Raw genomic sequence first — 13,848 nt, forward strand, 5'->3', positions numbered from 1 at the left:
CCGACGGGGAGGTCCAGTCCCTTAAGGCTGTCAAGTTAAAGAACTGAGAGCGTCTTGAAGGCAAGGGCAGTCTTTCTCAGCATGGTATCTCCGGCATTTGATTCCACCGCGGTACACAGTAGACACTGGATAATGCTTAAGGAATAAAAAGCCGCTCGGTAGGATATGAAATGCAACCCCCTTTAGCAACACTCGCTGCCCAGTTGCCACCCAGCGGGCACGGGTCCTACAAGTTGATAGGGTACTGTTGATTGTAATTACATAAATTCTGCAATTCTATGCTCCAATATCCATCTTTTTTCTCCAAACAAAAAGAGGTATCTGAGTTGCCTCCTATCCTGGTTCTCGGGGACTAACTTCTAACGTGCAGCGGTGCTGCGGACCGCGGAGCGCCCCTCGCGGCGAACGCGACCTTCCCTCGGGCGGAGCGGGCCGGCTCCCGGCGCGCTCCGCGGCTGCGCCGCGGCGATCCTGTAGGGGTCGCTGTTCCCGCGATAACTTCCATAAAGGCTCCGCCCCGCGGCGTCGCTCGCTTCCTCCGCAGGGGATCCCGACCGGAGGACCCGAACGCCAAGCCGTTTGTTTCCTGCGGGCCCACCGGGGCCGACGGGGGCGTTAGCGGCCGCACTCCGGAAGGCACAGGCCCCGCGCCCCGGCCGCGGCCGCCCGGACCCGAGGCCCGCTGGGAGGCGCTCGTTCTCTCCCCTCGCCCCACCCTCTCCCCCGCTTGACGGAAACGACAGCTGCGGCGGCGGGACTGGCGCCGCCCCCCTCCGCCTACCACGTCTGCCCCCGCCGCTCCCGCCCGACGCCCCAGCCCGGCCGCGGCGCCTCCGCCTACCCGCTAGGTCAGCCGGCAGCTCCGCCCGGCTGCCGCCCAGAATGAACATTATGGACTTCAACGTGAAGAAGTTTGCGGCCGACGCGGGCACCTTCCTCAGTCGTGCGGTGCAGGTACTGCGGTAGGGAAGGGGTGGCGGCGTCCCGGAGGGCCGAGGAAGGGATGCTGAGCCCCCTGCCCGAGGCGGCGGCGCCCTCCGCCCCGGCCTCGCCGACCGCACGGCCGGCCTGCCGCGGCCCGCGGCCCGGGTGATGGGCGCGGCCTTGTGCCCTGCCGGCCGCTCCCCGGGAGAGTGAGGCGCGGCGGGGACGGGGCCCGGAGCTTCCTCCCGCCCCGGGAGGACACCTTGAGTTGGGCCTGGAGCCGAAGCACGGACGGCACCCCCCGCCTTTCTGACCCCCCGACGCGGGTGCTCGTGTGACCTCCCTCCCGGAGCGGGCGGAGGCCTCGGGAGGGAGTCCCGCCGGGTACGAGAGAATTAGACTATTCTTGTACCACCCCCACCCTTTCCTTTCCTCTCTCCCGCCCTCCCCGCCGAGTCTTAGAAGGAAGTTTCCTTTTCCTGCCCCTCGACCCAAAGAGCTGCCAACGCCGTTCCCTCCAGCCCCCCTCTCTCCCAGAAAGGCCGGTCCCTGGGCTTGGCAGTCCGCTGGAGAAATGGAGATCGGCCGTTGGCGTCCTCACTGTGCTAGGGCCACAGGAAGCCTGGACTTTGGGGGTTTCCACACATTCTCAGAATGAGAAGCACCGGCGGTAGGGCGCGGAGAGAGAGGGGAGAGATTCATGTTGTGCCTGTGGGCACAGTGCTATGTTTCCAGGACCCTTCAAGGGGAACAGTTAACCATCTCGTGGGTACTCCGCAATCAAAACAGTGTCAGTATTAGGGAACTTGGACGGGTTTCCGCAGTCGTCACCCACATTATGGCAACTCAGTGAAACCTATGAGCAGATGTAAATTTCACCACAACATGGGTTATAAACAGTCTGGTGTTTAAGACGACATAGTCACGGCAACAATAACATGCTCTTCGGTAAAGAGAAAACAAAAATAGTTTTCTCATATGCATACAAAATTGATACTGACATGTAAAGCAGTTGTATTGCTTTGCTACTTTACCCCAGTTTTATTGGCATAGCCAATCTTACGTTGCACTATTCTTGGCAAAAGAATGGTAGAACTAGAACAAGGTAATAACTGCCTTATTTAAAAAAAAAAAAAAAAATGTCAGACATTTCACTAGACACTTGACAGACTGTCTCCAGTCCTTTCTGTAACTTTGCCAGATAGATGTTACTAACCCCCTTTATATAAGGAAGCAGCCTCACAGAGGTGAGTAACTTGCTTGACTTGCGTGGCTAGTAAATAGCAAGTGCTGTCTGACCTACTACATATTGCAAGCTGCTTGTCTCTTTCTGGATAAGCATTGGAGCTTTAGGATTTATAAAATAATAGAATGTTACAGCCTAGAGAGGACTTAAACATCATCTAGTACAGTCCCAGCATTTCAGTAACACTTGGGCAAGTACCACTTAAGAGATGGGAAATTCCTTCTAGGTCTTGATTTCCAACTTACAAAATCTGCATGGTGAGTAATAAGCTAGCTGCGTCAACCCTCTTCTCTCCTTCCTCCACTAAAAAAGCAGGTATATTGTAAAGACATTGAACATTATAGTTAAAATAATTTTTTAACTTTAGCCTCATTCTCATAGTTCAGAGACAAGGTGCAAGAAGAATGAGTGAGGATCTGAAATGGATTTTGATTCGTGAGACTTAATATTGACAGCAAAACAGGCAGATACTTTGGTATTGTTTCAGTGCCGATTCCCTATGATTCTAGATGCTAAATGAAGATATGACACTACATAATGCCACTCTTTTAAATAGATATATTTTCAAGTACATAATCCACACTGCTTAAATATAGGACACATACTAGAATTCAATTTAAATCGTCAATAGACTCAATTTTAAAAATCTGTCAAAGCTTTCAAAAGAGCTTTCCAAATGAATATCAATTACTGATTGTTTCAAATTCTTTAGGAAAGAATTTTTAAATTATTTTCTAATATGTTAGCTATCAAATAATTTTCAGTCTTAAATACTTAACTGCCTACTCCATGACTGCCTGTCACTACTATTTTGAACACTGGTAATGAATAAAATCAAGAAAACGTCTGCCCTCCTGGAACTTAGGGTCTAGCCAAAGAGGACTGACTAGTAAATTCATCAGGGGTGATGGAGAAGAAGGCCAGCAGGGATGGGTTAATGGCAGAAGTGGTGGTTTCCATGTTGTATAGACATGATGGTTAGGGCAAGCCTTTCTAATAGGATCAAATTCAGAGAGGCCTCAAGGAAGTGACAGTTTCCAGTTTTTTGAAGGGAAAACATTTCAGTGATAGGGAACAAGTGTAAAGACTGAGGTTGCAGGGGATACTAGGGAGACCAATTAGTGAGCTGTGGACATAGGACAGGCAAAAAGGGATAGGAATTGTGACATGAGTGATAGCAGGGGAGATTCAAAAATCTATCCAGTATTGCTTGTTAGATTGGCTTTGCACTATGACAGAAAGTGAGTCAAGGATAATTCTGATGTTTGGCTTGAGCCATTTTCTAAGAAAGGAAATATTTCAGGAGGAGCAGTCTCCTTTAACATGTCCTTATATTAAGTCTGTATCTGTTAGAGATACATTCTGAAATATTTATGTATAAACTATATCATGTCTGAGAATTGCTTTAAAATAATTCAGAAGGAAAAAAGGGAGGTAGTTAAAACAACATTGGCAGAATATTTGTTGATAGTTTGAAGCTGGGTTATGGGTTCATAAGATTTCATTATACTATTATGCTTTTGTATGTGTTTGACATTTTCTACAATATTTTTTTAAAATAAAATATATAAGGAAAAAAAGATGGTTCCAAAATGTAACATGTGAAATTGGAATGCTGTCTGGCAATTTTCAACAAAACACTGCTTTTTTATATCAGTATTTAGTCAGTTAACATCAGTTGACATCAGTATAGTGCCAAAGTGCCAAGTTTCATGCTAAGAATAGAGTAAGAGCTATCTATGCCAGTTACTCATTATAAGTAATAAGAACAATAAGAGTAAAATTCAGAGTTCACATTTATACCTTAAAGAATAGGCCATTCTCTGGTTGGCCAACTGCCGTACATTTTTTCATTTTACTTAAATAGTTTTTAAATTAAAAATTGAACATGTCCCCTATTTTTTAAAAAGTAAAATCAAACTGTTAAGTCATATAAATGGGCCTCATCACTCCATTCTTACCCTTCTAAAATTTGTTTATGTCCTTGGTACTTTAAAATCGTATGCTAGGGTATGCCCTAGCCAGTTTGGCTCAATTTTTAGAGCATCAGCCCTCAGACCAAAGGGTCCTGGGTTCAGTTGTGGCCTACCGTATGTACCTTTCTTGTAGACTCAGTCCCCAGCCCCGTTGGTGCAAGAGCGGGAGGCAACCAATTGATGTCTCTCACATAGATGTTTCTATCTCTCTCTTATCTCTCTCCCCTTTCCACTCTCTGAAAAGCAATGGAAAAAATATTGAGGATAAAAACAAAACTAATCTAAACAAAAAAAAGTATGTTAAGGCAAAAATGTATAAATGGTTATATATGTTCCTTAACAGTCCATTTGGGTGGTTTTGTTGTTCTTAACTCCCTCAAAACAATAGAATACAAGAGCATCAGGTAGTCTTTGATCAATTGTTACTTTATTAGTGTCTTCAAAACCATTTATTAGTTCATGGAATCTGTCTTTTCAGTCCAAATTCCTTTGTTGAGCATTAAATACTCTGTTCTGGCCCTGTCTTTTCTCTCGTATATAAACACTATTCCTATCAGATTACTTTTTAATTTCAAAAATATCTTCTACTTTTATAACTGTAGACTTCTGTTTGTAAGTTAAAAGCTTGAATGCTCTCCACTGCCCCTCTGTGTAGTCTTTCTTGCTCTCAAGATACAACTTCAAGTCCATCTCAGACCACAGGCACTTGGTGTGAAACCCTGTGTCATTTATCAATTCTGTCTGTGGTAGTTTTCTTCTAATGAACTGTTATGTAAGATCCCTTGGAGCTCTAAAATTCTGTTATTCTATGGCTTCCACATCCTCAATGAGATTGTATGTTCTAATCTGCTGTTTCTTTCTTACTCCCTTCTCACAGCATCCAACATGGTTAATTTTTTATATCATTTTCTCCAAGCAAGGTAGTAACCATAAGTAAACTTTACTCTTTGAATCATTTAGCATGTTAAATATTTTTGTTATTTTATTAGTATTTTTCTAACATCATATCTGCTGACCTTGAAGTTGATTAATGGAAGTCTAAAATATTAAACTGTTTAATTCAACTTATATTTATTGAGTACCTCCTAAGGTACTTGGCATTAAAGAATTAAAAGATGAATGAGACCCAGTTGCTGCCCTCAAGGACTTCATAGTCTAGTCCTAATTTGTCATAATTAAATATTTTACTCCTTTTAGTAAATAACAATTTTGTGAATTGCTGCTCTCTTACTTGGTTTAATAAATCAACTGGGCACATTTTAAATTCAGAATTGATATTGAAGCAAAACTTTCTCACCATTTTTAAAATAAGAGTGTATGCTTTCCAAAAAAAAAATTCTCAAATTAAATTACTTAGGGAGGGGATTTATTTTCTAAAATTTACTTTGAACTGACTACTGGAGTTACACTATGAACTTCATGACTGCCAGCTATTTTCTGAGGGTGGGGGATGTCTATAAAATTTAATTGCAAGCTTGGCCTTGATCTCCCAACTTCATTTAGCAAGCAGTAATGGCATTTCTAAGCTGGAGGTATAAAGATGAAGATGATGCTCCCCTCAGCTAGCTCCAGTCAGGTGCTATTCGGATGGAATTCCAGCTTGGCCAAATGCTTTCTCTCAAGCCCTTCTGAAGTTCCATTTCCTTTATAGAATTTAAACTGCAAGTACCTTAACCATGTCTCTCAAATTCTAGTAAATAATACATGTGACATTCGAAGTCCATAAATTTACTTATTATGTAAAAACTCTGTGTATTTAGTGCTACCCAGAACTGTTCACATCCTTTGGTGCTTTTGGTATTACCTTAATAGACTACTAAATAGGAGATGGTTGGTTAACCTGATGTTAAAATAATTATGTATGAGCTTAGAACAGTGGTTCTCAGTCCTAGCTGCACTTAAAATTACCTGAGGAATCTTTACAGGCCACACCCCAGTCCAATTAAATTAGAATCCTTGGAGTTGGATTTGGCATCAGTGTTTTTGAAAGCTCCCCCAAGTAATTCCAAAGAGTAATTCCAAAGAGTACCAGTTGAGAAGAATTTACTTTACAGTTTACTAATACATTACATTCAGAATTTGTTATATGTTCCCCTCTAAGAAGTTTATTACTTTTAAAATATTGCCCAGAGAATTGATGGTTAGAGTTTTTATGAAAGAGATGCCTTTGATCACTCAGCCTTTTTACTTGTAGTCCTTTTTTCTTTCGAGTAAAGCAGGGTAGGGAATCCAAGATCCTTATGTCATACTATATAGGTTACATTCCTGTCCTGAAGTAAAGGAAGGATTACAGTGCCTGGCAGAATAAAGACAATCCTTTACTTAAAGCAATGTTTAAAGAAAATATATAGAGAGAATTAAACTTTTTGTTTTCATTTCATTTTACTGTGTTAGTAATGAAATGTTATGAAAAAGTTTTTATTTATTAAATGGTACTGCTATACTATTCATTAAAAAATACATGCTTAAAATCAATTAGTTTATAATCAGCAACTATTATCATCAAGAGACTACAAAGTCATTAATGATTTTGGACTGAAAGAAATTGAAAACTAAAATTTTTAAGGGTAAAACTCAATGTTTTGTAATTAGGAAAGGAATCTTTTTTTTTAAAAAAAGAATTAGTAGGTTTTTTCTCCTTTTATGTTTATCTTTAGGCATTATTGTTAAGATCATAAAAGCCTTGAGGGCAAGAGCCATGTCATATGTTGATTATACATCACACATACAGTAGAAGAAAATACGTACTATATTCTCATAAATATTTTTATTAATCTAAACTTCTTTAATTTATTCAGTTTAACTTATCATTTTCTGCAGTAAATGTATCCTTAAAAATGTTTTAGACAAAATACCTATTAAATATTGTACTATTTTGTTACCTTAATATATCTTACCTTCTGATTAACTATGGGGAAAATCCTTAAGCCACCACAATGATAAAATCATGGGAATTATTAAGCCTTCTACAGGTGCACATTTAAGGAATAATAATTTAAATTTATAATTTCAACTTAAATATATAACATTAGTAATATGCTTATGTCTCTCTCCATCCCTTTTTGTTTGTGTATTCTACATAGGATTAAGGTTACCCTTATTTGATTATTGACAGTCATCTAGAAAGCAGAGGTAAATTGTAGGATACAGCTGACAGGGGTAAGGAAGCACAGAATGTGTTTGGATAATGGTGATAGAATTAATTTAAAGTATTAACTTTTTTGACAGCAGGTATTTACTGTAAAGGTAGTATAGTATAATAAGACTGATTCAAACAGATGCAAGATTGGATCTCAGCACTGACACCTTGGGCAAAATGTTAAACAGTTCTGATGCTCAACTTCCTTTTTGTTTGATTTTTTGTTTTTTTTACCTTTCTGAACTAAAATAGTAAAAAACCTATTCACTATGTTTGTAAGTCAGTTTACATATTTTCTTTGTTTCTTCCTCAGACTCATACAAATAAATGACTTGTTGTAGATACTCATCTTTGCTCTATTACACTTACACACTAAAAAAAGTGTATTTAATGAGAGATACTTGTAGTGTCATGAGAATCACAAAGGAAATATTAAATAATTAAGCAAACAGGTCTTTTTGACCTGAAGATTGAAATGTTTTGTTTTTTAAATAATTAACTTTCCAATTGTTGGTTCTCTGAAATACTATTGGAGAAAAACTTCCTTGAAACCTAACCTGTATCAGATAAACTCAATGACTATTTCTTAAATCACTATTTATAAACAGTTTTTAGCAATTTCTAGCCCATTTGTTTAATTCCAGTGTGTTTCTAAAAAACATAAGTTAAACATGATTTTGTGTACTGAAAAAAATAGGCCTGCAGGTTTATACTGTTTGGATATTGTTTTTCGTTTAGCTCTCCTATAACAGAGGCCATATCTTCTAGTTCTTAGCAGAGTGCCTTGCAAAAAGACTCACATAATAAATACTGATTTTTAATTTATAGGTCTGTTGATTGTTGTATTAATCTGTTTTTAGTTTTTAAATATAAAGACTTATACCAAAAAATAATAATATTTAGTATGCATAAAGGTGGTGCTAATGATCCTTTAGAAATGCACCTGGAAGATAAATCATCAGAGGACTGTATACTCTTCCCTAGGGTCTTTACATAATTCATTTCTTATCATTCCATCTTAGGTTAGTTGTTACCTGCTCAGAGAGGCTATTTTTCTTACCACTCACATCTGACAACCCTCAAATTCCTGCTCCCTCTTCCAGACCCAGCTTGCATATTCCTCCACCTTTGAAGCCATCTATTCTGCTCTCCGCTCTCCCTTTGGAATGAATTTTTCTGTCCTCTACCCTTGATTTCATTAATTCAAGCAGTTAATCATTTAGTAACTCACTCAAGAAACAATAGGACCACCTACGTTGGTCCTCTCTCCACCTTCTTTTTATCTTTGAATCCTTTATTGTCAAAGTATTTAATTACTTGTTTATCGTCTGTCTTCCCTATTAAAGTGTAAGCTTCCTAAGAGCAGAAACCTTGTCTGTTTTTTGGCTGCTGAAACCCAGGTGCTTAGAATAGTGCCTAGCACATACGTGGATGCTTAGTAAATATTATTTGTTGAAGGAGTGAATGCAGTGAACAAATAGATATACTTGCTTATTAAGGTGCTAAATGAAGAATTTTGCTCTACTGGTGGGTCATCCTTTATAGATAATGTTCACCTGGGTGTATTTCTTTTCTTTCCCTCCTTATTGGTTGCTTTATCTGGGAGATAATCTTAGCATTGGAGGTAGACTTCAAACGTAAAATTCTAATCTATACCTCCATAATAGGTCTATTACTTAGAATTTGGGGATCTGAAAAGAAGACTACAGTTCTCTCTTAAGAATGAGATTGTAGTTACCCAAATGACCTTGGATTCAGGGTTTTGATCTTTTGCCCCGTGCCTCTGCTATCCTCAGTTACAGTACTCTCAAGTTTATGGGCTTAGGCAAATAGCTTTGGAACTGCTTTTCTCAGTCCCACCCATTGGGTCAGGGGTTGGCTCAGGCCAGTCTCAGTAAGACCTAAGATTTGACAAAAACTATTAAAGCTGTTATTTCTAGCTCCTGAACAAGACCTTTGGTGGGGGTTGTAATCAGAAGTCTAAAAATAACATTCTAGAGAATCTTTCAACTGAAAGTGCTAAGTGATAATCAGTTGAAAGTATTAGACCAAAAACATGGGTGCTGGAAGAAACATAATAAAACTTAGAAAAGTGGAGCAGCAGAAAGTATTTTAAGAAATGAGAAGGGGCAGAAAAAGCAAGGTGAACATTATATTTTGTTAGTCAGAAATGAGTCATGACTAATGAGCATAAAATTAGTGCTAGTGATATACCTGTTTTATGATGGGGAAAAGCCACATATTCTAGAAAAAAAATTATGCGTGATAAGCTGCCTGAGTCATCACTTATAGTATTTAATTAAAAGTATCCAGAAGTCTCCATAAAATCTGCACTGAAATCTTTTTACTTCTTTGTTACTATATGGGCAATGATGCCTTTCCTGAAAAACCAACACAAGATAATATGCATTGAGTATATTTAACTACATTTTATTATCTTTAAAAGATGTCTCCGTAGTATGAATAGGATATATTCCAAAGTTAGTCTGTAAATCGATTGCTGGAACATATCCTGAAGAAACAAATGATAGTTTCCCAGAATATCTCATAAAAGCCTGCCTAGCTAGGTGTGATTAAAGTGCCAATAATACAATGCCACATTAAACACAAACAGCCCTTTTTAAATTCAAAATAGTAATTACCAGGCACTGAACAAAGTGACACATACTCTTAATTAATTCTCAAAGTACTGTAAGATATATATTGCCTCTCTTTTATGATAGAGGATACCTAAGAAGAAAATATTCAAAAGCTTGCTCAGGTCACACAGTTAGCATTGTGGCCAGGATATGAATTCAGATCCAACTGACTCAAAGCTCTTATTCCTTACCCCATGCTACCCTACCTCTATAAGTCAGCAATATTTGTATACTTTATATACCAGACAGCGTGCTAAATTTTTTACACAATTCACACCATACATTTAGCAGAACTAAGTATGTGTTAACTATAAGATAGGACCATAAGTACTACAAAAGAGGTATAGATAAGGGCAAAATTACCATAGGGGCAAAAAAAGCATTCATATGCAGTGGTTTACAAACAGTTGTATGTTTGGCATTGTTCGGATTTGAGTTTTGTTTTTAATTATTGATAAAGGTTCCTAAAATGTATTTGAGGTATCTTTAATTTTTTTTTAATAATCAATAACAGTTTACGGAAGAAAAGCTTGGCCAGGCAGAGAAGACAGAATTGGATGCTCACTTAGAGAACCTCCTTAGCAAAGCTGAATGTACCAAAATATGGACAGAAAAAATAATGAAACAAACTGAAGTGTTATTGCAGCCAAATCCAAGTAAGAAACTTTTTACCTTTTGTCTACCTTATTGAGTAATCATTATTGACTAATCCTATTAAAGGTTCCGTTAGTAGGTTTTTTAATATTAAAAAAAAAGTTTTAATTGCAGTTGAAAAACAGAATTTTTTGTTTGTGGCTTTGAGGCTTATGGTGGTTGTTTTTTGTGCCTTGGTGAAGAGGACAGTGATAAACATTTCTTTGTGTATCCCCTAACAGATTGACAAATAATGTTTTTCGGGCTTTTATAGAATCCTCTTGAAAACTCAGTTTCAGGCAGTAACTTTGAATTTTAAGAGTTATGAAGGGCTGTGGAAGTAAATTAATCTTCCTGTTTCATCCAGGGGAGAATTATCCCTAGATAATTAAGGGGAAAAGTTAATTTGTTACCAATGATTTATGTTTATGTTGTTTTATGTTTTTACATAAATTATTCCATTTGATTTTTGCACAACTCTTAAGGTTTTTCATATCACCTTGCAGATAAGGTGCACAATAATTGTTTATTAATTGAAATTCACAAGTTACCATTTTGTCCAATGTAGCATAACTAATTAGAAGGGGAACTTGAACTAGAACCAAGTGTATTGACACCCAGTCATTTCACTTGTGAGCTTTACTTATCAGAACTGAAGGACAAAGGCAACAATGCTTGCTTTCCCTCCCCTTTTCCCCCAGTGTTATTGTGACCATGTTGTGAGTGCCATAAACTTACTTTTAGATACTTAAAATTCCAACTTTGTTGCTATTACATAAAACTCAAGCACTATACAAACTATTAAATTCTGTGCCATTTTATTTAAATTGCAGTGACTTTTTAAACTAAGCCTTTTACACTAGTCTTTGGATACCATGTGGTATTTGTTATTCATTTAAGGCTACTTAAATTATATACCTTAGCACATTAAAAAAAAAAAAGTAGTAGATGTTTTTCCTCTCACTCCTTGCTCTATCCAGAGTTCCTCACATACATAGTCTGTTCTAAAACATGTTTTCCAGAATGGCAAATAAAGTCATGTACGACTGGTAAATGGGAATAGTGTTAGTACAAAGAAGTTACAATGGCTCATAAATACAATTTTATATTAGTGTTTTAAGCCAGAGTAGTAACAGAATTCTTTTTGAGTTTTTTTTGTGCTCTGGTTATAAAGTTACTTAGAATTTGAGTAGTCAAGCCCAACTCTTCCTGTAAGCCCTTTCATTTTTAGTGTATGATTTTACAGAACCTAGAGCTTTTCAGAAAAATATATTAAATTATAGCAGAGTTGCCTACATATTTTTTAAGACTTATTGAAATGAAACATTAATTTAAAATATACCAAATGTTTTATTAACTGAATGAAATCAACAAGGGATTTATACTTTTGACTAAATAGGTAGAAAGCAGCAAAGCTAAGAATTACTCTACAAGTCAAAAAATGAAATTCTGAAATTTAGGTAACATCATCTAAATGATTAGTTTTAAACTGACTCATGTTGGTTTTAACTAATTTTATGGTTTTTAAATCCCTTCTTAAGAACCCTTCTGATGCTTCCCCAGTGTCTAACACAAAAGCGAGTATTATTTCAACAGCCTATTTTGTGTTTTTATAATTAACACTTTTGCCAACTCCTGAAGTATTTCTTTATTGGTTCAACTCATTTTTGAAATTTCATTGCACTGTGTAAACTTCCACTTGTGGAGGAGTTATATGAGATGGTTAAAAGGAACATATTTAACTTCTTTTGGGATTATAATTTTAATCTATATTTAATCATTGTTTCTGGAAATTTGGGACTTTTTCTCATTTGTCTCTGAAACACCTCACTGTTAGGCAGCAGTGTAAATGTGAATTTCTTGAGTATTACAGTAAAATGTTTATTCATATTTTTTCTTTCCATTTATACTAGTGTTCTATAATTGCTTTTAACCTTTTGTCTTGTATTTTAATCTTATTTTTAATGGTGAAATCTTTTGAGTGAATACATGCTCAGAGGCATCTAGAAATTTATATACTTTAAATATAATTAAATAAAATTAAGCCAAGGCATCATATTGCTGACCTCTGTCTGTAGACTGTTCCAAGCCTGGATTACTCTATTCTTAATCTCCTATGCCTATATTTAGACTCTAGGAAGGAGAGAGAGCTAGCAAATGCCCAAAAGGGTGTCAGAAGTATGTGACTCTTAGGATTTTCTTATATCCATATTTTTATAATTGGAAATCCCTGCTTGTGAAATTAAAAACATATATCCAAAGTTAAAAGTTAGACATCATATGAATGGGGCAAATGAAACTTCACTAGATATAAAGTGAATACCAGCCCTTTTTTGAAACTTAAAATCCCATGAAATAGTTATATAATAGTTTTACTTTTTTTAACTTATTTTTGTTCCATAATATTTTCATATTTCTAAAATAGTTTCTTAGAGCTATATAATACTCTAACATATAAATTAAAAATTATATATTAAGATAAATACTTGAAAGTATGCTAATTTCATGTTAATTCTACAGGGTGATAAATGGCTAGTAGTGGAACAAGTCTATTAAATAGCTTTGCTATTTTGAAATCATTGGTAATTGATAATTTTCCTTATAGATGCCAGGATAGAAGAATTTGTTTATGAGAAACTGGATAGAAAAGCTCCAAGTCGTGTAAACAACCCAGAACTTTTGGGACAGTATATGATTGATGCAGGGACTGAGTTTGGCCCAGGAACAGCTTATGGTAAGTAAGCGAGAGGCAAAATGTCTGTTAAATATCTTTACTTTTAGATTTTTTACTACTTAGAGACATCATTTACTTTTACCTTCTATTAGTGGAATCACTTTTAACTTCAAATTTTTTATGTTAAAATTTTGGATGAATTGAGAATTATTGGTTAGAAATAAGTATGCACAGTTCCATTTAATATTTAATATATTTAAGCATATATTGTTCTGAGATATCATGAGATTTTTTTTACTGGTTATATTCTGTCCTTTTTTTAGTTCATTTTATTGTGGAGAGTGTTACAGATGTGCGCCACTTCCCACTTGTTCTCCTCCCCCCTCCCACCCTAGGCCTTTACCTGCCTTTTGTCGGTTTCCTTGGGCTTTGCTCATGTGATCTTTTTAGATTTAGAAAGTTAAATGAATTCTTTACTTGCACTCTCATTGAACCTTGCAAACACCTCTGTTGTGGTACTTATGATATATTGCAGTTTTTGTTTACACATGTCTCCTCTATTTTTTTTTTTAAGTTTCCTTGAGAGCTTATTTCTTTAAAAAAGTACCTGGCACATA

The 13,848-nt window shown here is 37.1% G+C and overlaps 1 protein-coding gene across 3 annotated transcripts in view; it reads left to right on the forward strand.

Moving 5' to 3' along the window:
* The first annotated feature begins 844 nt into the window (after positions 1–844).
* The window catches only part of SH3GLB1 (SH3 domain containing GRB2 like, endophilin B1), a 32,895-nt gene continuing 19,891 nt past the window's right edge, over positions 845–13,848 (forward strand). The window contains exons 1-3 of one of the 3 annotated variants that reach the window (XM_087820565.1): positions 845–954; positions 10,439–10,580; positions 13,163–13,291. In XM_087820565.1, coding sequence (XP_087676691.1) covers positions 883–954; positions 10,439–10,580; positions 13,163–13,291 — 343 coding nt within the window. In that variant the 5' untranslated portion in view covers positions 845–882. The remainder of the gene's footprint in view (positions 955–10,438; positions 10,581–13,162; positions 13,292–13,848) is intronic. The other 2 variants (XM_087820562.1, XM_087820564.1) reach the window with 2 other exon arrangements.

The sequence above is a fragment of the Miniopterus natalensis genome, chromosome 9, assembly GCF_054644295.1.
Source record: "Miniopterus natalensis isolate mMinNat1 chromosome 9, mMinNat1.hap1, whole genome shotgun sequence".
NCBI lineage: Eukaryota > Metazoa > Chordata > Mammalia > Chiroptera > Miniopteridae > Miniopterus > Miniopterus natalensis.